At 42.0% G+C, this 22,717-nt stretch overlaps 3 protein-coding genes across 3 annotated transcripts in view; all 3 read right to left on the bottom strand.

Moving 5' to 3' along the window:
- Window positions 1-655: 655 nt before the first annotated feature.
- LOC132196085 (Fanconi anemia group M protein) lies at window positions 656-11,510 on the bottom strand. Its single transcript, XM_059618489.1, is given in 22 exon segments — window positions 656-785; window positions 840-976; window positions 1,031-1,181; window positions 1,233-2,321; window positions 2,385-2,585; window positions 2,640-2,879; window positions 2,938-3,046; window positions 3,103-3,435; window positions 3,487-3,597; window positions 3,660-3,745; window positions 3,806-3,968; window positions 4,460-4,543; window positions 4,594-4,740; window positions 4,800-4,903; window positions 6,220-6,381; window positions 6,429-6,456; window positions 6,458-6,603; window positions 6,664-6,897; window positions 6,957-10,397; window positions 10,521-10,913; window positions 11,062-11,281; window positions 11,372-11,510. Coding segments are annotated over 18 exon segments (3,423 nt in total). The 5' UTR covers window positions 6,967-10,397; window positions 10,521-10,913; window positions 11,062-11,281; window positions 11,372-11,510; the 3' UTR covers window positions 656-785; window positions 840-951.
- Window positions 11,398-22,717, bottom strand: part of LOC132196093 (uncharacterized) — a 22,746-nt gene continuing 11,426 nt past the window's right edge. The window contains exons 8-9 of the mRNA XM_059618507.1: window positions 11,592-12,183; window positions 11,398-11,537 (exon numbers count right to left, since the gene is read on the bottom strand). Of these exons, the coding sequence (XP_059474490.1) occupies window positions 11,594-12,183 (590 nt within the window). The 3' untranslated portion in view covers window positions 11,398-11,537; window positions 11,592-11,593. The remainder of the gene's footprint in view (window positions 11,538-11,591; window positions 12,184-22,717) is intronic.
- LOC132196089 (uncharacterized) lies at window positions 12,909-22,359 on the bottom strand. The gene is made up of 13 exons (XM_059618502.1): window positions 18,312-22,359; window positions 17,929-18,258; window positions 17,682-17,852; window positions 17,473-17,617; window positions 17,161-17,413; window positions 16,944-17,098; window positions 16,645-16,769; window positions 16,208-16,593; window positions 15,010-16,152; window positions 14,136-14,950; window positions 13,761-14,057; window positions 13,487-13,696; window positions 12,909-13,423 (listed from the first exon to the last, which is right to left on the bottom strand). Exons 8-13 carry the CDS (start codon window positions 16,244-16,246, stop codon window positions 13,351-13,353), a joined length of 2,577 nt encoding a protein of 858 aa, XP_059474485.1. The 5' UTR covers window positions 16,247-16,593; window positions 16,645-16,769; window positions 16,944-17,098; window positions 17,161-17,413; window positions 17,473-17,617; window positions 17,682-17,852; window positions 17,929-18,258; window positions 18,312-22,359; the 3' UTR covers window positions 12,909-13,350.

Genomic DNA, 22,717 nt, shown 5'->3' with positions numbered 1-22,717 from the left:
TGAAGCAAGTAACAAAAATAAAAATTGGGGAAATACATTAGATAGGACAGGCCGTGTTTGAGACGCATCCATTTCAGATTTTCTGGGAAAACTGTCAATCCTCGCTGGTGGAGGATCTCGAACCATTCTTGGCAGGGTTTTTCTATAGCTACTATCAACAGTCTTTCTCTCGGGATTCACTTTAGCAACCTGGATTTCCTCATTTTTGGACTTCTTAGGAAATGGAGGAGGCCCCATTTTTGACCTAGTCTCTTCAGATTTCTCATTGTAAACTGAATTGCGAGGTTTGTTTATCATAGACGTGCTAGGTAAGTTGGGAGTTTTGAGTTGCTTCTGTTGCTCAGTTTTTGTAGGCTCTTCATTTTCACTAAAACATTCAGAAATTTGAGCAAAAAGTGTTTTAACTTTCCTTAGGTTCTTTACCTGTCACTTGATAATGGAGCTATGACTCGTCTCATCCTTTTCTTGCCTCTATTGTCATCTTCCGAGCATTGTCCAGATTTCTTTTTCTTGTTCTTTTCTTGCAGTCTTTTCTCACACACCTCCAAAATATCCTCCTCCGACTCACTTCCCGAACCCTCAGTGACAACACAAAAAGAGTCCTATAATATCAAAATCATTGAAGGATCTAAGAGAATTTCAAAACAAATATCACCTCTAAGTAAGTATCCTGTGTTGCTTTGCTCAAATCAGGCACACATTTGTGCTTTGCCAGAAGTTCAGGAATTTTGAACCCCTTCTTAATGACAGGACTTCTCACAGACTTCAAATACTCTGCATGCATGCTGCACAAAGATGACGTCAGAAATAAAATTTCGAAGCAGCTAAGAAAAACAAACTCTATGTCAACTAGGGTGCTAGGGTGGTCATCAATGAAGCTTTGGTCGTACTGGTTCATTTGCGTGCAATCCTCTTCGTCTGATGAGTCATTTCCAGAAAGACTTGCTTGTGTCAGGGCAAATGGATTCCTTTGCTTCTGAATATCAGAAAAATATATTTTGAATTAAAATATCTATTAAATGTTACAAACCTTCTTTTTTGGTCTTTTGCTGGGCCTTGGATTGAAATCAGAATTTCCTGAGGTGTGTCCGACAATGGTCGTTTGCTGGTGGACAGTCTTGGCTCGTTACTAATTGTGGATGTCATTGTCTCAATAATGATAGGCTCATCATCAGAGTCCCCTGAAGTTATCAGAGAATTGATAGTGAAAATTGAAGTAAAAAGATACAAACCTGGAGGCGCTGCCAAATTGTTTCCTTTGGCCGGAGTAGGAATAAACTGAGTCTGCTGCTTTTCAATGGCATCGACCTGCTCCAGAAAATCTTCATCCAATGCTTCAAGAGAGTCCTTATCCTCCTCCTTCAGAGTTGGCAGAACCTCTTTACATAGAATGGATTTTCGTTCAAGGACTGGCTTGACATTTTCTTCTCTTTTCGCGGACACCACAACTCCATCCTCTTGTTTTACACCCGGCTTGGATTTTACTTTGCTTGCCTTAGGGGTGCTCGTTATTTGTCCCAGTTCCCCAACCTCCAGTTCAGCAGCCAGCGCGCAGAGCAACTCATCCGACAGGCAAGTTTCCTGAGAAGAGTTTTCAACAGCAGGGTGCAAATTTTCAGCAACGGCAACTTCTGAAGCTGGTGAAGGTGCACTCATTATATCCAAGTCGAAATTAAACTCGGGTTTGTTCACAGTCTCATCTTTGAATATTGTGTTGATATTTTCAGCAAGAGCGTTAATTTTAGTCTTCTTCAGAGGAGTGGTCGGCATTCGCAGTTTTTTTACAAAAGGAGTTTTTCTTGGGGACTTTACAGTTACTTCCGTTTCTCTCACAACCACATTGTAAGTTTTTTTGGACTTTCTGAGGTCTGCAAAAATGTGGTCCAGAATCGAAATGTCAGGAGGCTCAAAATCTAGGTCTGGCTTTTCCTCCACTTGCACAGTGTGGGAAATTAGACTAACCGAGTCAAGAACCTTCATGATGGGGTCTTTGTCAACTGACTCGTTCCGAATTTTGCAAAGAAGGGCTAAATTCGAGATGAAGAGGTCAATTTCTTCGTGGACCGACCGCTTCTTTTCCTTTGGTTTAGGGAGTTGAAAAATTGGAATTATATCCTCAAATTCCTCTTTGGGAAACAAAGGGGCTTCAGGCAACAACTTTGGTTTCTTGACTTTCTTCTTCTCCAACGGCTTTGTGACCCTTGCATGGTTGGATGTGGTCGAAGGCCTGTTCTGCGCCTTTCCCACTTTTTTGCCTCCAACTTCACTCCCGAGTTTTGTTGACCAGAAAGACACGTCTGCCGATACCTCATTTGCAATCACTGCAAGTTTCAAAATAATCAGCTTCATTTAAAAAACATGAAATTCTGAAATAAGAAACTGACCAGCCGTTTGAGTAAGAGGTGCATTGTCAACTTGGTTCAAGCCGTCAGCTAACTGCATCAGGCTCACTATGTCTCTTGAATCCTGGGAGTGCAGAGTGTTTGAGGAGCCCTGCAAGCTTGAACACCACTCCTTCCACAGCATAAAATCATACTTATTAGACGACCTCTCTTCAAATTCCTCCACATGGTTTTTCATTTCATCTATAAAAACAATCACACTGTTAACATAAAAAAAAACTTTAAGATAGAATAAACCATAATTCTGAAGTGCTAAAAGGCTTTGGTCCTTCAAAGAATCAAGATAGCTGAATTCAGGAATCGGCTCGTGCCATTTACTAAAGGTTGAATTCATTGAAGAGAAAACATTGGCAGCTGAAGGGAGGGTAGTAGTTTCAGCACCAGTGGGAAACTTCCTGTGAGGCTTGATTTTGCAGAAGGGACTCAACGTTTCTTTTGGAGTGACTAGAATTTTTCGAAATAATTCTGGATGTACACCTGAAAGTTTAAAAAGGGAAAATAATTTTTAAAAATTATTGCTTTAATTTTTGATTACCTTGAGGAACCATTCGTGGACTGTTCAGTTGATTCATAATCGGAATCACATTCCAGTTGCACATGTTTTTGTTCACAGTTACATTCTGCTTCATGCTTGAGGTGTATTTCTGTTCATAAAAGCTATAATTTTTCTTGATAAAATTAGCAATAATAGTTTCCAAACCTGATATTCTTTGCCCTCAGTTAGAATGGTGATGACCTTTCCATCCCTCTTGCGTCCAGTCCTGCCTATTCTTTGGACAATCCTGATAGGAGACCTGCTGGCGTCGTAGCAAATGATCAGGTCTACTTCTCCAATGTCTAGACCCTCCTCTCCAACACAGGTTGACACTAGAGTGTTGAAGACGTTCTTGTGGAAGTCCTTCATGACCTTCTTCTGCTCGTCCTGTCTCAACCCTGTGCCTCCTTTCTTAGACTGGCCGACGAAAGTCACAGGTCTGATAAGCGGGCTATGTTTGCTTAGAAATTCTGTGATTTCCACAACAGATTGCCGGTACTAAAAAGAAAAATTAGAATAACTCATTATAGAAAAATTGAAGGATTCAACCTCAGTAAAAATGATCACTTTGGTGTCAATGCATTTGTCTTCGGCTTCCAGAAAATGGGTCAGTAGAAGTTCTTCCAGCTTTTGCATCTTAGGATGACCAAATTGGGCTGACTATCGACAACATAAATCATAATTATAATTACATAATATATATAATAATATCAGAAACAGACCTCAATATCTTTAGTTAATCCTACAATGTCTTCGTCATGAGTAAGGGTATAAACCAGAAGCCTATTTTGGTTTTCAGCTTTAGTTTCTAGAAAAATTAAGTAATTTTCATGAAAAGATTCACATTAAATAATATTAACATAATTACGAGCAATGTGGTTAAGGAAGGCGCCTTTGCCGTAGCTGACAAGCATCTCATAGGCTTTACTCAGGTTCATAGCGACCTGACCTTGGTGACGGAGGTCATTCAACTCCATCGCACCGACTCCAGGCAAGGGTGTTGTGTTCAACTTGTCGCAGAATGTTTTCAACTGAATTAAAATATTTCAGAGATTTCTTAAATTTTTAACTACTAAAACAGTAGTTCTATTATGGGCATTCGGCCCGGTTGACCCCTGACCCTAGAACCTCCCATAAGAATAACATGGGCCATAACAATATCATTGTCCGTAAGAAAAGCAAGGGCCGTAAGAAATACATGTGCGAGGACCACGCAGCATTGCGCGCCCTCTCCCACTTTGACACAAAGAAATATTCAATTTAATTAGAACGTTTGACCATAAGGTTAACACGGGTCTCCCATTTGAAATATGCAGCACCGGTTAATAATTAATTAATAATTAAAATTAACACTTTGCCCCCCCCCCCTCGCACCGTCTTGTGCTTCCTCCGTGTGAAATGGGCAACGGAGAACGCCTCGGCCCATGTTATTCTTGTGGCCAATGTAAATCATATGGGAGGTTGACCTGAGGTCAGGGGTCCACCGGGCCAAATGCCCATAATAGAACTACTTAAAACTTGCCTGAAATGCACTCAAGTTAGAAATGTTGTAAGATCTTGGCACAACTCCTTTCTGCATAAATTTGACCAGATAACGACTCAAAATCTAAAAGAAAAGAAATTATTTTTGAATAAACATTGCAAAAATTTGTTTACGTCCAAGAGTCTTCCACTGACTTCCTTCAACTCCCTGCCAGGACTGACTTTGATGACTTCGATATCCTTCTTGTGGGAATACTGTTTTACTTCAGGACTTTCATCCGTCAGCAACTTCAACTTGGAGATGTTCAAGTTTTTCAACACCTTTGGAAAAAATATATATATTATTATTATTTTACTTCAAAATACAAACGGAAACCAACTTCCGATATGGATTCTCTGTCTGAACCGGGAGTGGCGGAGAGGGCGAGCACCCTGAATTGAATGTTGTAGGAACGCATGGTCTGCATGACTACGCAGTACGACTATGATGCTGAAGTTAGCGTCATCCACATCCACATCCTCATCCACATGTGGATAGAATTGTTCCGTCAAACTCGAGCCTCATATATCGCCATAAGGTTAACATGTCCACATCCACATCCACACCGTGTGGATGACGCTATCCTCATCCACATCCACATCCTCATCCACATCCACATCCTCATCCACATCCACACGTAAAAATATTTTAAATTGAAATTAAAAAATAAAAATAAAAAATAATTTTTTTTTAATTTTTTTCAAAATTAAATTAAATTATCTTGTTATCTTCTGTAATAATTATCACATTTAAAATCACGCTAAAAAGTGTTTATCCACACGTGCACCCTCCATCCACACCGTGTGGATGACGCTATCCACATCCTCATCCACATCCTCATCCACATCCACATCCACATCCTCATCCTCATCCACATCCTCATCCACATCCACACGTAAAAATATTTTAAATTGAAATTAAAAAATAAAAATAAAAAATAATTTTTTTTTAATTTTTGTCAAAATTAAATTAAATTATCTTGTTATCTTCTGTAATAATTATCACATTTAAAATCACGCTAAAAAGTGTTTATCCACACGTGCACTTTCCATCCACACCGTGTGGATGACGCTATCCACATCCACATCCCCATCCACATCCTCATCCACATCCACATCCTCATCCACATCCACATCAACATCCACATCCTCATCCACATCCACATCCTCATCCACATCCACACGTAAAAATATTTTAAATTGAAATTAAAAATAAAAATAAAAAATAACTTTTCTATTTGTTGTGTGGATAATATTACTTAATTTTGAGAAAAATTAAAAAAAAAAATTTTTTTTGATTTTTATTTTTTAATTTCTTTTTTCAAATATTTTTAGGTGTGGATGTGGATGAGGATGTGGATGTGGATAGCGTCATCCACACGGTGTGGATGGAGGTGCACGTGTGGATAAACACTTTTTAGCGTGATTTTAATTGTGATAATTTTTACAGAAGATAACAAGATAATTTAATTTAATTTTGACAAAATTAAAAAAAAGATTTTTTTATTTTTATTTTTTAATTTCAATTTAAAATATTTTTACGTGTGGATGTGGATGAGGATGTGGATGTGGATGAGGATGTGGATGAGGATGTGGATGGGGATGTGGATGAGGATGTGGATGAGGATAGCGTCATCCACACGGTGTGGATGTGGACATGTTAACCTTATGGGAATACATGTGGCTCGAGTTTGACGGAACAATTCTATCCACATGTGGATGAGGATGTGGATGACGCTAACTTCAGCACGGTGTACGACTGGTTGCCCTTGGCCTTGTGCGCTTCGTCGAACACAATGCAACAGACCTCCTTAGCAGGACAAATGCCGGCGACCAGGTCGTTGGCCACCACCTGCGGAGTGGCAAAGAAAACCTTCTTTGTGTTCCACTCCTCCTGCCTCTTGCTTTGTAGCATGGTTGAACCTAAAAAGAACAGTTTATATGGGACTGGACGATTTTCTAATAAAAACCTGTCATTTCAGTCATGTCAGACGTCAGACTTGGGAAAGCCTACAATGTTGTAGCAGGCGGACACTTGCTGGGCCACTAAAGGCTTAGTCGGAGCCAAAAACAAAATTTTCTTGTTCGGAAACCACCTGTAGTAGTTAAACATAACCACTGCTGCGATAAACGTCTTTCCAAGACCTAAAAATTTAATAAATCAATCTTTGTTTGCGGTTTAAATAAAAGGGGATAAATGCACACCTGTAGGAATACAGACTAGGGTGTTCTGGAAAAGCGCTGTCCGGACAATGTCCAGCTGGTACTTCCGTTCAGGGTAGTTCACAGGGTAAACCCAGTGTTGACCAGTCTCGCTGCAAAAACCTTCATTGTTCAGGTTGGACTTAGACGAATACAACTGCAACGGGCCAGTGTCTTCCACAGGTGGTTGTTGTTGCTCCCCTGTAGTTGCAAGGCGTGCTGCGTTTGACGGACCGGCTGTAAATTAGCATTGTTTAATTTTTTTGTCACATATTATTACATCAATTTCATGTTACCTTCGTCCATTGCTGTTATTTCAGGACCAAAACTTTCTTACATGGTGTGAAACTTTCGAGACTTGCGGTCGCGGTGGTAACGGCTATGTAAATTATGCAGTGGAAGTTTTAAGTGGATCCATAATCAGCCGTCACAACTTTTGAAATAGCCGAAAATCGATTAGAAAACTGAAATCAAACGCTATGACAACTGACAAATAGCGAAATTGCAGAAATATAAAAAAAAATTGAAGGGAAGCAAGAGGTAAAGGTAAACCAATAGGTAAACAAACAAATTTAATATAAGAGAACTCCTTGCGACTCCTTGTAAGAGAAGGTCAGAGACAAGGGTCAGAGATTGGTCAGAGAGGGTCTACCAGCCATTCAGCCAATCATCACAACGGACGAGAGTGAGTGAGAACTGCGCCGCCATCTAGTGGCGCGACGACTAACTCCTTGCAGTCACTCACTTCACACACACAGAGTTCTATTATTCAACTCTGTATTATACACACATAGTTGTATTATTCAACTCTGTGTTTCACAGATTTCAGGATCGGACGCAGATGCATGCAAAGGGGGTGATCGACATCGACAGCGTGAAGGTCGGCCCCTTCTTCACGATGAAGGGAGACGTGCAGGCAGAGTTTGGAAATGTCCGACCGCACGCCAGAGCCAGGCGATTAGTGTGAAAAGGTGAAATAGGTGAAATTATTATTTTTTTATTTTAATTTTGGGTGGGGGAACATTTTGTATGATTGACATTCATGGTTTAATGTTTGATAAAAGTTTCTAAAGTTTCTGATTGATTACGTTTGGGGTTTGAATTCCATATCGATCTTCATGCGCCCTTTGAACTTGACTGTTTTTTTTTTTTGGAGTCGAACATCGGAGACCCAGACTCCTAGACCAAGTAACATGAAGTATGACTACGGACTACGGCGATCCGAATCCAACATTTTCCCTTGTTGTGGAACTACTGTCCACAACCTTTGAATAAAGGTGAACCAGAGAGAGCCCGCTTAGATAGCCCGCGATTGTGCGCCGAGCTTTCTCGGTGAGTGGCGGATCGTGGCCATCTACCGGTCAACATTGGAACGATCAGAAAGTAAACAAACCGCCTCGTGTTTTTGCTGTCGCCGGAAAGAAGAAAGAAAGCAAATAGACTCACTTTTTATTCGCCGCCGGCCAACTCGTCCCAGTCCCGACCCGAATAAATCATCAGGTTTGAGTTTTATTGCCCGCTCAAGTCATTTAAACCCATTTTGTCGTTTCTCGTCATCTCCGCCGTCCATGTTTGGGTAATCCCCGGAGAAAATGACCATATAAGGCCCGATTTGAGAACTCGCGATCTGATTGGCCGGAACCTTCTGGAAGCGAGTAGAAGCAGACCGATGCGTTCTCTCATTGGCGCTGGGGAGTTGAGCGAGAGAGTTCGTGCTGAGACGCTGAAGGAGCAAGAGCTGCGCGCCGCGAGCTCTTGGCTGCCGACGGGTTTCGGACGAATTTCGGCCTAGATTTGCGAGTTCTCTGGTAGTGTGAATTGTTCCCTGAGTTGGTCTGGTGTTGGTTAGGCGTTTATTTGGTGAGTTTATTGGATTTTTAGTTAATTTTGCCCGGTTTAAGAAGTTACGTCGGCCGCACGTGGTGCTGAACCCCGCCGATTTTTGAGTTGTAAGTCCCGAAATTGTTTAGTTTTGCGTGGAAATTGTCGGAATAATTAGCGGTTGAATTGTTTTCGCCGCTAATTTGCATATTTTTGTCAGATTAGTGGAAGTTGCGAGTTTTGTGTAAGCCGGTGAACCGAGCGCGCCCTGTCGGCGGCGGCGGTAACCGAGGCCCGATTCCTCCCATCGAGTTAGTTTGTTTCCCTTCCTCCCTTTGCCGGTAGAGGCGCTGTTGGCCGTTTCAAGTGTAAAGTACCGTGAAGTTAGCAAGTAGAATAAATAGAGGTTCAGTTTAAATTGTAATTCTTTGTGGTTTTCGTTCGTGAGTTGGGAGTTTCCCGTGGGATTTAGTTTAAGATTAGGTAGAGTAGAGAGAGAGAAATAGTTTAAGAGAAGAAAAGCAAGTAGTTGATCAGAGAAGAAGGAAATTGTTGAAAAGAGTGACTGGGAGAATACGATTGAACAAAGGAGGAGACCCGCGTTCAATCAAGTTATTCTCTTAGTTCTGGGTCGTTGGTGGAACAGGCCGTTGCCACGATTCGAAGGTTTAAATTTTAAATGTGCCATTGCCGCCTTTTGGGTTCCCTCACAGAGCAATTACTTTTCGCGCCCTGAAGGTGGCACCCTGAACGACAGCACGCAGCAGCAGCAACCCGCCCGCAAGAGAAGGAGGAGACGCTCGCGAGCCACCGGCCGGCAAACACACCCGTGTGTGCGCCGCGCGCTTCATAATTGGGGGGGTATTGCTCTGTCCATTATTTGTATCCCAGTTAACTTTAATTGCGCCTCGCAGTTTATTCCGATCGCCAAGTTGTACTTGCCAGTTTAAATTACAATAGATTTAATCCTACACTTAAAAGTAACCACCCGTGCTTTTATTAATTACCGCGACCCCGAGTCTAAGGGAATACGGCAGAGAGAAAGAAAGCAGAAATCTCTCTGTCGTGGCGCTCAGTGGCCGAGTGTCACGACAGAATTGGTGTCAGGTGTGTGGGGTACTGAATTGTGCCCCAAGAGGAACGTCCCACTGCGCAGAAGGACTCGTCCGTACCAAAAGCTCCATCCGACCTCATCCCGTTCCGGACGCTGGTTCCGCATCTGAAGTCAGCCGTTTGCTCTCACCCTTAGGACGGGACGCCGTTGCTACCCTGGAGGCACCTGCCGAGCTGACTTGCCAGAGCTGTTAAGTTAAGTGCCCCTTTTGCTTGAGACTTTAACCAAGTTGCATTTTTTTTCTATTTTTTTCGCGAGTATTGAAGGAAATCACACCGAATTAAAAATAAAATTTAAATTCTGAGCTCTGATTGAGAGCATTTTATTGCACTTGGGTAAATCTCACCTCTTTTATCTTTTGTGGCTATTCTCGCGCGCACCTGCACACTCACCAACAAGATGAGCTTGCTCCACATCGACTTCGACCAATTCCTCGTCACCCTGAATGACCAACGTGGGGCGGCCGCCGCCGCCATCTTCGCCGCAGGGCAACCGCCAAGTCCAGCAATTCACGTGCTCTCCCGACACCACGGAACGCCGCAGATCGAGCAGTACGGGGGCAACCAAGGCACTTCACTGTCCCAGTTCATCCAGAGCGTAAGGAGAGCAGCATATCACTGCCCCCTAAGTCACCGAGCCCGATCTGGTCCATCTTGCCATCATCAACCTTTCCGGGGATGCCTTCGAATTCGCTCACAAGCTCGAAGTGGAGGGTCTCACTCTCAACATGTTGGAGCAGAAACTGGCTGAGAGGTACGAGCAAGCCGTCCCCTACGCAGAGCTTCGAATCAACTTTGAGCGCCTGAAACAAGAGCAGACAGAGAGTGTCGGGCAGTTTTACAACCGCATGGAGGAGGTCGCCAAGAAGCTTGTGGCCGCCTCAGAATGGCCGCAGGACACAACCCAAGCGGTCAAGGAATTTTACCTGGAGCGGGAGATGCAGTATCAGTTTCTGAGGGGTCTGAAACAGGACATCGTCACCGCACTCCAAATGTCCAGCCCAGGGTCACTGCGGGAAATGCTAAAGGCTGCCAGAGACTTTGAGGCACAGTGGTGCGGACGACAGCCAAGTTTCCAGAGAGTTGAAGATCCGGCAGTCACTCCATCCGCTTTCGCCTGCCAGGATGGCACCCAAAACCACGGCGGTGCGCCTCTGTCAGGCGCCTCAGTCAACTGCGCTCCAGTGCAGACGCCGCCGACCCTGCAGCAGCCCACTCCTCAGACTCCCCTGCAGGTGGTGCAAAACAGCACCAGCACTCGCACGAGAACCGCCACTCAGCACGGGCAGGGAAGTACATCCGGCACATCCAGAACCAACCTGAAAGGAAGAAAATGCATTAGTTGTGGTCTCCTGAGACATGTCATTAAAAGCTGCCCCAACTGCCCCTACTGTTTCCAGAGCGGACACAAAATTGAGAGCTGTCCCTTGATACCATGCCGAGTTTGCAGCAAGAATGGACACCTACCCAACAACTGTCCACTCCTGACAGGGGAGGAAAATGTGTCCTCGCAAACAGGGAGACAGGAGGCAAAACAGACGCCGCCCTCCGGTCTCTCTTTCACGTCCAGCATCGCCTCAGCAGCGCCCTCTGTGTCCAGAAGGGCGCCTCTGCGTCCCCAGCAGGGTCAACAGTGACAGCGCTTCCATCATCCGCGCTCTACCTGGCAGAGACGATGACCATGGACCTAAAGAAAAAAAAACGAAATGAGAAAAATTGTCAGAAGAAAACAAAAGAAATCCCCAGTTGCAAAGATTCTGAGAACAACACAGTTTACCTGATCCTCCTCCTCCACCACAGAGAGGGACCACCGAGGTCTCCAGCAGACACATCACCAAGCAGAGAAATAAATGGAGCTTTTAGGAATGCAGCGGGAGCACCCAGCTCACCAGCAGAGAGATTTTGCACAAGGCCAGTGCAGAGTCGAACCGCCAGCAGCACTCCTGAAACCTCAAATTAGTCAGAAACACAGAACAAGAAAAATGCAAGCGCCTTACCTTCAGACGACAGCACCGGGGAGGCGCCGACACACAAAGATCATCCATCGGGGAGCACCACGCGGAATCTGGCTGTTCGATTGCCACCAGCAGTCCCTCGTGCACGGCAGACAAAGGCCATCAGTCCGACCTCTTTGGCGGTGACGGACATGCCACGGATGGCCCACCTCCGATGGTGCCAATTCAGTCTTCGGCTGGTCTACAAAATATATCATCGGTGCAGCCGGGTGACTACGAGTCAACCAGGGGGCGGTAACAGCCCCAGGAAGGACACGCCAGTCTCTGGCCGACCAGATCGGACACTCTGCTGCCTCTGGTGACCGTCCAGAGTCCACCAGGGGGCAGCCACCGCCTGCAGAAAATTTGCCAAGCGCGCCAGCTGGCGCAGGCACCAGCAAAGCTGCCGAGCAGCCACCGCCGCCCACACCTCGAAAGCGCGGCCGGCCTCGGAAGGGCGAGGAGAAGGCAAAAGTGCCTGAGCCTTTCGCTGAACTCGCCGAGTTGGCAGGCCTACACCGCGGGCACCACAATCTGCGAGAGCGCCAACCACGTCTCCAAGATCCGAATTTTGCTTGGAACCAGTGACGAGGACCTGAAACAAACAAAAAAGAAAAGAAAAATCAGTAAAGAAAAGGAGCAGTTCAAGAAAGAAGAAAACGCGCCGAATTCCGAATTGCAAATCTGAGCCACATTAGATAAAAGTTGAACCCATTTAGTTAATAAGAATGTATAAATGGAGCGACATTAGCTGAAGTTCTCGCTCAGACTGAATGTGAATAATTAAGATTTGGGCGACATCAGTTGAAGTTCTCGCCCAACTTAAGTAAATGACTGCGCAAGAGCGAAGGACAAGCGAGTCCGAACTGCATAATTTGTCGAAAGAATGCAGTTAGAATAATATCAAATTGTAAATTAATTGTAAAATAGCTTAAATTCCTTGCTTAAAATTTTCAATTGTAAATTAAAAGGAAATGAATTTTTTTTTTGTACTAATTTTGTACTTTGTAATAATTATCGAAACAAGCTTAATTGTAAAATTAATTTTAGGAAGACAAATTAGCTTTAGACACCCGTTGTACACCTAGTTGTGTTCAATAAATACTCTATCTATCTAATTTTTTTTTTAAATTAAAGGAGGTCAAAAATTTCATATTTTTTCTCTGCGAGACGTCTTCTCATGAACAAAAATGATATTCCATGAGGTTGCGCGTGATAATTTTTTGCTTGTGCCACCAGAATCGGCACTTTTTTTCAATCTTGGCGCGCTGAGTTGCTGAACCACGGGGGCGCGGCTCAAGAGCCCTTCGCAGCAAGAAGTAGAAGCGGCGGCTCTCGCCGTTTAGCTGACTACGATTTAACCCGTGGAGGCGGAGCTTCTTTCCTCTCCCATGACCTCCATAACATTTTTGAATGAAAACGCGGTACGCGGTATACCTCGCATAGTGATAATAAAATAAGCAAAATAAGTGCTCCTTGTTACTGAAACAGAAAATTTGAGTTTGAAATTCCAAAAACTTGGATTAAATTATTTTAAAATAAAGGATAATTTAAAGAAGGAAATAAATAAAACCATACTTCATTTTCAAAATATAACAAGTTTATTTATCTCAGTCGATTAAAAGATTTGGAATACAAAATTAAAATATTTCCAATTGAAGACTAGCTATAATAAAGCACAACTCTTGTTTGTAATAACACAGATTCCATAAGCGTAAAATTTAAAGCAGCATTCCTAATTAACTGCGAACCAGATTTCATATCACCGAGGATTTTCTTGCTTTGTTGCAGAAGGCTCAGGTAGAATGAACTTGGTGCTAGGCTGCAGCCGCACCCTGTTGATGACATAAATTTTATATTAATGATTAATTTAATAGTTAAGCAAATTAATAACGCACATGATTGTTCGGGGAGTTTGTGGATTGGCTGGAATGGGGTCTGTAGCTGAAGGCATCCGTATGAAACAGAGTGGTTGGCCAAAAACACCATTCAATGAGTTGGTCCTTGGGCGCATTGGTGTTGCTGTTTGCTGCCCTCCTGGACGGGCCATTATCATCAGTGGTCGAGTGAGGAGCGGACTAGTGAATGACTGAGCTCTTGGCCTGATTCTGTTTGTCAAATTATGAGATTAAAACTTATTGTTACCAGGAAAATTGTAAAATAAATTACTACCTTTTGTCAGTGTTCACCTGGGAGCTTTCACACTCGCTCTTTCTCTTGGTTCTTTGTGCAAGCGGAGTGGAATGGTGTTGGGGACTGGGAAGTGTAGAGTCGAGGACCGAGATTCCTTCTTCTCTGATCTCTACTTCTTCCGAGACTTCAAGCTTCTTTCCAGCAGGAGTGAATTGGGCGAACAGTCCTGCGGAATTTTTGAGATTTCCTTTCTTCTTCCAAGCTGCCTTATTTTCTTCTGCTGCTGCCTGGTAAATATTTGTTGTTACTTGCGGGTATGAAGTGCTCGATTGACCACTGCAAATAGAATAATGATAAGTTTTTGATATTCTCTTCTTAAATAAGTAAAAAAATTATATAAAATTCCATGCTCACCCAATTAATGGCCTTGCGACCGAAACTCTCTTGGAAAAAATAACTTCATCAGAAAACAGCTTAGGAACTTTTGCAGATGTGGCCAATGTTGCAATCTTAACTTTCCCTCTGCTAGCTCGCAGGACAGCTTTCAACTGATGGTTCTGCTGCTTCAGAACGAAACGCATCAGCGATCGCAGCATGACTTTGACCATGAAGGTTTTGTTGACTTCCCCGTGTAATGCACAAGACGATTCGAGAAAGTCAAAATCTTCACTGCACTTGATTGCCTCAGCCAGGAGAGCCCCGATGTCTTTCTCAGCATAGCTAATTTGCAGAATCTGGATGAAGCTTTTGGAGGCCCGGTGGACAAATAACTGCAGTCTACTGGAGCAGGCGACAAACGAGTAGTTGCTGCTTTTGTCTTCAGTCAGTGACAAAATGCTGTGCTGTTCTTCTCGACTTCCTGGATCAACTGCAAATGCAGTTAAGCAAAAATCACACATGCCGTTGTTTTGTGTAAGCCTTCTTGCAAGATAGGATGCATATTTGACGTCCCCGTGGTTATCACTTAAAACATATTCTTCAGTATCTTCTGGGTCCTTAGAAGTTTCTCCTTCTTGCTTGTCTCTGTCATTTACAGCAGATTGTGATTTTTGAGCGGCAATTTTGGTGAAGTCCACCTGGTTGAAGAGGTCCCAAAAAACAGCACCATCCTCCAAACAGTTTGAATTCTTTCCTCGGGTAGGGTCCATGACATGTTGTACCATAAGGAACTTGTATACTCTACAAAACTCTCGGGGAGTGACATCAGGATGCCCATTTCTATAGCGAACCTAGGAAAATGATAAGAAATGAAATTTTTGCTTATATTTTAATATTTACTTAAATGTACCTGCGAGAAAAAGTTTTCCACGAAATCCTGATTTATTGCTCCTGTTGGCATCTCCTCACACCCTAGGGCATGCATTTCATCCCAAAGGCCTTGAAATGCTGCTATAGTGAGAAGCCATCCATTCAAACATGGTGGTCGGTAAAAAGTCCCATCCTCTTGCTCTCCTTTTGGTGGCCTGTAGAATCTTAGGTTTTTTATGTACTCCGTTGCTTTACTCCACAAAACATGGTGTGGGGAGTCTGCTGTAACTGCTTCTTTCAGTGGTTTTCTTCTTGGCAGCCACTCTTCAGGTTTCTCCGGATCTGGTCTTCGAATTTTAGCGTTACAGGAGTCGAACAGGTCGTTGAAAAAGGTGCACAATTCAGCTGTACCTTCTGCTTTCTTATCAATTTTGCCGTCTTGGATGCATTGTCGTATACCTCCAGCTACTGTCCGACTGAGAACTTGCGCTGCCATCGGAACATTCATGTTGGTCATCGAATCACCAAAAATGTGGGATTCGGTGAGTTTTGGTGCTACTCGAGTTATTTTCTGGCAGTCGAGTTCATAAAAGGAGACAATGTCAGCCCAATTTGCAAGAGCTTCTGTTCCATCTTTTCTCTTTTGAACCCCCACAGCTTTCTTAAGGTTGGACTTGATGCTTTTCAAAAGATGTGGAGGGTCAAAGAGACAGAAAATCTTTTGGTTGTCCCTGACTATGTACGGCTTTTCAGGGCTGACTTGGAATGTGTTGCTAAAGAGACCTATGTGCGCAGGACCCTGGTCACACACCAGGGCCTTCACAATCAGCCCAGTGCCATTGACTTTTGTGATGGCCTTTTCAATGGTCTTCTTGATCTTTGTGGCAGTCAAAGAAGGGTCATGAAACTCATAAAGCAGTGGCAGCTTGAAGTTCCCAAAAATGGACTTGAGCATAAGGACGTTTGCCTGTGTTGCTAGATGTTTGGATTCTCTATCAACTCCAAGCAAGTAGCCTTCCTCATCACCTTGTCTCACATAATGAAGTTCCGGCTTGAGGTTTATTGCGTCCCACGACAAAACGACATATTTGGCCCAGTCGTCAATGTCAAGAGCCAGACACTTCATTGCTTCAAAAATAAAATCGTTGAATCCCTCTGTTATTTGGTTCCTATCAAGCATTTCCTGTAATTACAAAAAATATGACTATCAACATGAGAGGTTTTTTATTATATACTACCTTTAATGTGCTCTCTGCTGGTAAAGAGTCTAGGAGCATCCGCAGATTGTTGTAAGCACGAGGGTCAAAGATGTAAAGTCCAAGACATATTGTTTTGAACTTATGAGAATATCGTCGACCAGAAGGTTTCTTGCCTGCATTTTCTATGAGACAGGCTACGAATTCAAATTGAGCTGGCCTCAAAATTTTTTGCAGATAATTTAAGGTGATCTTTTTGCATTCTTGTGCAGTCAGTTTTTTCTCCTTTGCTCTCTGCGCTGCTGCTTGTAGCCTCTTGGTTTTTTTGAGAAGGAAATGAATTTTTCCCTTCAATAGCTTTATGTTGTTTGGCAGTCTTTTGGATTCAGCAGCAACTGACTTCAAGATAGAAAAAATTCCATGGCCCACTGCAAGAAGAATAAAATGAAGTAAGAACCCATACCAATACTTCACATTACCTCCAGTTTGGTTCACAGTCGTAGATTTTTTTTCTTGTTCAAGCCTCGTAGTCGCTCTCCGGATATTGGTCCTCTCGGTTTATTGCCAAATTGAGGATTTTTCAGGGAATCATCAATTTTTTTATCTAAATTGACATAATTTGAATTAACACTTTTCATTTCATTGATATTTGCGACCGCAACCAAATTTAAAAGCAATTCAAATTTTAAATTATTTGATTTAAAATTTGTGCAAAATACATTGTAAATTTGATTGCAATAAATAAAGCATAATTTTTATGATAAACACACAAAGTTACCCTTTGTCAATCCATTTGTTTTCCTTAAATTTACATTTCCTTATTGCTAGGATAGATTTTGTAGTTTTAAATGGATGCATAAAAATTTCCTTCTCTGCATTCTTCCTTATAACACCAAACCTTCCTTTTCTGCATTCTTCCTTATACCACTAAACCTTATAATTAAAATATATATTTGTCACAAACTTATATAATTCTATTTAATTTTATTTTTTACCTGCTTGCTGTAAATGAGCCTCGTCGCTCTCAACACTGAAAATTTCAGCCACTCTTTGATACAAAACCTCGAAATCTTCACATTCCCAATCATCCTCTTCGTAGTTTTGGTCATCGTTGACTTGGCCAGCAGTTGCTTTCAAACCTAACAGGCGTGCTTCAAACGCATTCTTCGGTGGTCTGATCGGACTGATAAAACACCCTGAATCGTCTAAAACAAGAGGCCCATTTGTTGTTGGTGTTGCACCTCGCTCCTATTTTTTTTTTCATAAATTTTTATTTACAAAATTTTTAATATGTCATGTAAAATTACCTTGAGAAACAATCTCCCGTCAGTTGAAAAGCCAACCATTGTCCCTTCAAAGTGCTGGCTGCAGATGAAATATTTTCGCTCGACTTGGGCAAATGGTTTTTCTGATAAAGTTGGATTGTTGCAGAATGCAACCCATTTTGAACAGCTGGTAAAATTGGCAATGAAAATTAAACCAAAGTGGAAAAACAGCATAAAAATAAATCTCTTACGTATGTGGATTGGATGGGAAAAAAAACGCCGCTATCTTTGTGCCATCACCCGGGGCATTATCATACTTCTTTCTGCGATTCCAATCACAACCTGTTACTTGGCAATCGTTTGAGCTTTTTGCTTTTAAAAGCACTCCCAAAGGCACTTGTCTGGCCGGATTATCCGACATCCTAAAAATGAAGGGTAATATTGAGCTACAGAATAATATGCACGCGAAGAATCATAAGTTAAATGACAAATAATTACCTTGTATTATTCTGTATTATTCTGATTTTGCCGTTTCAATCATCAAATAATTTATTTTGCCAAAAATATAACTTTTGGTTGGCAGCACTGCTTCGGTAAGGAAAACACTGGTTTAGGAGGGTCGTGTGTCTAATTTCGCCTTTTTTCCCTGAGTTGAAGGCCATGGCATCTGCACATGTGCCGTGGAGGTCACCACAAGGGTACGCTGCCCAGCCACCCATAAATTGTGGCCCTTCTTACGGACATACAGAAAATAGAGCAAAATTCCATCATCCAGCATGGCCCGAAGGAACTCCACCCACCCCCGGACAGGAGATGGCGCCAAACCCTCTGCAAAATGGAAACAATGGACCAGTTCTCAACTCAGGAGGTTTTGGACAGACTTATGCAGGAGGTCCGGCTCCTCCGGGAGCTGTAGTAACGTTGGAGGAAATCATTCAGCGTGTTTTCCAGCATGTCACGCTGCAATTCTCAAATCAGCTCAAAATTCAGAATGACCAACTTGGCGAAATGTTCAGTAAAACAGTATCTTTGATGCAGGAGGAATTCGAAAAGGAACGTTTGTCCTGGAAGGAGAGAGATGAGAAGCACGAGGCTAAGCTGAGGGAGCTTGAGCGGAAGGTCCTTTTCTACGAGAAGAATGCAGAAAATGAGTCGAGCGGTACAGATAACAGACGGAGGCAATTTCACGGCAGGTATCAGAGAGGTTATTATCCACCAATTGCTCCTCTGACAAAGGCTGATGACACACCCTGCGTGAACCAATACATCGATCGCTCTGCCCAACTCGATGAGGCCCTGAAGAATGATGAGTCGCTCGCAGTGGAGGGAGCCAAGGTCAAGTTTGTTGAACATCAAGGGGTCAGTCTACTGGATGCCAAGCAAGAGATAAAGGCACACGCCATAGCCTCTGATCTCTGGACCAGCATGGGGGCTGCACAAGAGGTTACGGCGGCGGTGGGCAAACCAAAAGCGGAGCCGGGAAAGACTGAAATAGGCGGGATCATCAGAGAGAAGACTGAAAAGTACGGTACTGTGTTTCACGTGGTAACTAAAATGAGGTCCCCCCACAAGTTGCACAAAGCACCTGAGCCTTTCCTAAAGGGAGTGAAGACTGCATTTGCTAAGCTGGCCCAAGTCATTCGAGAGGAAGAGATTGACGAGATTGCAATGACCTACATGTGCAGTGGCATGGACAGGCTGCATCGCCTCTGGGTCTTGGACACTCTGTACGAAGAACTTCGAGATGTCCCTGTCACTGTTCATCTGTACAACAAGTATGTCTCCAAACGCTGGGGAAACTGTGGGAATTTGTTCAACCCAAAGGAGGCCGGAGAGGAAGAAGAAGAGACTGGAGGGAAGCCGGATGACGGAGAGCAGCTAAATGATGCCCCTAATTCGCAGACTGTTGCACCCAGGGAGAGAAGCAAGCGCAACTGTGGTGCTCGTGAGAAACTTTCTTTATAGATTTCCCTTGTCGAAACAGCGACGTGAGTAACTTAAAATTAGGGCTTTGGAATTGTGAAGGGCTTACGAAAGCATATGAATCTCCGATTGCAACAGAACTGCAAAATTATGATATTCTTCTTTTCACGGAAACATTTTTAAAGAAACCACTTCACATTCCTGGTTTTTATTCAAGGCAAGTTTTAGCTTCACATAAGGAGGCAGGGCGACCGATGAGGGGAATTTCCGTGTATTTTAATTCTAGGTTAGGAAATTTACTAATTGTGAAATATTTGGAAAACTTCATAATTCTAAATTTTGATGACATTACAGTAGTAACATGCTATTTAAATCCGAAGATACGTTCTACAACAGTGACTAATGAACTTCTCTCAATCCTTAAATATGTTGAAAATTTTGAAAATTTCATTTTGGCTGGAGACTTTAATTGCCGACTGGATACTAAAAACAAAAAAATTGACTCGCTGCTTGATTTTGCTGAGGAAAACAGTCTGACAATAGTAAATGAATATCCATATAAAAGTACCTACGACTGTAGTAATGGTCATAGTGTGGTTGATTTAATCTTCAAAGGGCCAAAAATTTACACCGAAAATTTTAAAATTTGCCCAACCATAAGAAAACATAATTTTATTTCAATAGAATTTAATTTCACGAAACAAAAGAACAGAAATGGGGACATGTCTTTGAATAAGAAAAATTTTAAATTAGATGAAAACATACTTAAAGAGCTTATTGAGACTAAATATAAAAATATTCTAAGAACAAATCTGGAAAAGGGGGACGTTGAAGAGTTTTATAAAAATATGATAAATATTATGAAAGAGGCCGACATTCCTCGTAGGCAAACTGAACGGATTAGTCAACCGTGGTTTGATTCTGAATGCTACGAATTAAAACAGAAATTGAACGAATGGAGAGAGTGCTTGGAAGTGGCTGAAAGTTTAAATGTAACTAGTATAATCAAGATTCTATTACCGCACTATACCGCAATAAAAAGAAATTACAAAAATGTGTGTGAAATGAAGAAGAACGCTTTTGTGCAAATGAAGGAGTTGGACATTTTAAAAGAGGCGGAGCAGAATAAGTGCTATAAAATTCTCAAGTTGAGCAAAAGTTTTTACAATACAAACAATATAATGATGGATGAATGGGAGTGCAATTTTGAAAAAATTTTCAACGAGAAAAAATTGAGTGAAAATGAATCTTTAAATCTGAAAGAGATGATAGTAGATTACAGAAATGATATAAATTTTTCACCTATTATGGAAGAAGAAGTTTTGTTAGCATTAAAGAAAATGAAAAACGGGAAATCCCCTGGACCTGACAAAGTGAAGAATGAAAATATTAAACTACTTGTTGAATCCTTACTCCCCGAAATAACGCAATTTTTCACCAAATGCTTGGAGCTAGGAACATGTCCAGAGGAATGGAGGCAGTCAAATCTAAAACTCTTGTATAAGGGAAAAGGGGACGCGGAAAATACAAATTCATATAGAGGAATATGTATTAGTTCGGCTTTTTACAATCTGTTAGATCGTGTACTGCATGCACGTATCTACTCATCTTTGATTCACGAGATTCCAGGCAATCAATATGGTTTTGTGAAAGGAAAATCCACTTTACAGGCAATTAAGTCCTTAGTTAATAACATTCAAGAGACAGTTTATAAGAAGAAATCACCCTTATATGCCTTATTTTTGGATGTAAGTAAAGCTTTTGACTCAATAGATAGGGCGTTTATTTTTAAGAAGTTAATAGAAAGCAAGAAGCTAACGTTCACGGAGTTAAATTATTTAGCTCACAACTTAGACTTAAATTTCTTGAGAATAGTAGATGGAGTAACAGTATCAAAACTTATTACACAATCAAATGGGGTAAGACAGGGGGGATGCACGTCCCCATTTCTGTTCAATTACTCTTTAGCTGATATAAATAATATTCTACGAGATTTGCCAAACGTGAAAGCCATTTATTATGCAGATGATATTGTTTTAACCTCAGAAAAATTAAGTGACTTGAAAATTGCTTTAGCCAGAATGAAAGAATTTTTGTTAAAACGCAGTTTGAAACTTAACTTGGAAAAGTGCAAATTCATGAAATTTAGAAATAAGGGTCTAGGAAAATATGCATTAAGTGACCGCCTAGATTTAGGTGGAATTGAAATAGAGAGAGTTGCTGAGTTTACATATTTAGGAGTTACTTTTCAACCATCAGGAATGTCTTTTGGAAAGCACATTGAAAAAAGAACAAGAGCTGCATTGCTGGCCACTTATAATATACGAGAACTAAAACAATTATCCATTGAAACAGCACACAAGCTATTTGATCTAAAAATTTCCCCAATTGCGTCCTACGGCATTGAAGAAATATGGCCTTTCCTAACAAAGACTGATTTTGAAAATCTTGAAAAAGTCAAAACAAGATATTTAAAAAGAGTTTTAGGACTGTCCAAGTATATTAGATCTAGATTTGTGTATGAATTAGTTGACACTGATCTCTTTGTATCGGACTTACAGGTAAAATATTCTCTAACTGAAACTGAAGCATTCCAGAAATTTTGTGTGTCTAAATATTTAAACAAACTTGAGATATGTGATGAGTTCTACGAGACAGAAACTATGAAGAATAAAAATTGGCAATGTGCAATGTTCAGTGATCGCCAAGTGTTTACGAGATTTGCCTGTCACGGGTACCACTATTTATTTTGTAAGAATAAAAATTTTCATTCTCAAGCGACAATAGATTGTGAATGCAAGCACTGCGGTAAGAAATGTTCACAATATCATATTCTTGAATGTAATGAACGAAAACTAAGCCTAAGAGAGGCTGCAAAAATCAAAATTAACTAATTTTGTACTTTGTAATAATTATCGAAACAAGCTTAATTGTAAAATTAATTTTAGGAAGACAAATTAGCTTTAGACACCCGTTGTACACCTAGTTGTGTTCAATAAATACTCTATCTCTATCTAAAAATATAACTAAAAAGTTGATCTGCGTTAGCTACCAAAACAATGCTGTCATGCCGTGCAGGATAATGCTCTGTTATTGGCTGTTTTTGCCACTCTCGCTGACGTCAGAGCCGCAGAATCTGATTGGTCGGAGGTATTGCCGGAGGGCTGCCGCACATTTGCGGCAGTCGTCAGAGCCGTAGTCAGCCAAGCGGCGAGAGCACTTACTTCTACTTCTTGGCCGCACATTTGCGGCAGTCGTCAGAGCCGTAGTCAGCCAAGCGGCGAGAGCACTTACTTCTACTTCTTGCTTCGCAGGCCGGTTCGGGCTTCTGATTGGCTGAGAGACTTTTACATGTGTATGGCCC

This window comes from Neocloeon triangulifer, unplaced genomic scaffold (assembly GCF_031216515.1).
Source record: "Neocloeon triangulifer isolate White Clay Creek 2 clone unplaced genomic scaffold, ASM3121651v1 ptg000011l, whole genome shotgun sequence".
Taxonomy (NCBI): domain Eukaryota; kingdom Metazoa; phylum Arthropoda; class Insecta; order Ephemeroptera; family Baetidae; genus Neocloeon; species Neocloeon triangulifer.
This window is presented reverse-complemented; position numbering and strand designations above follow the sequence as displayed.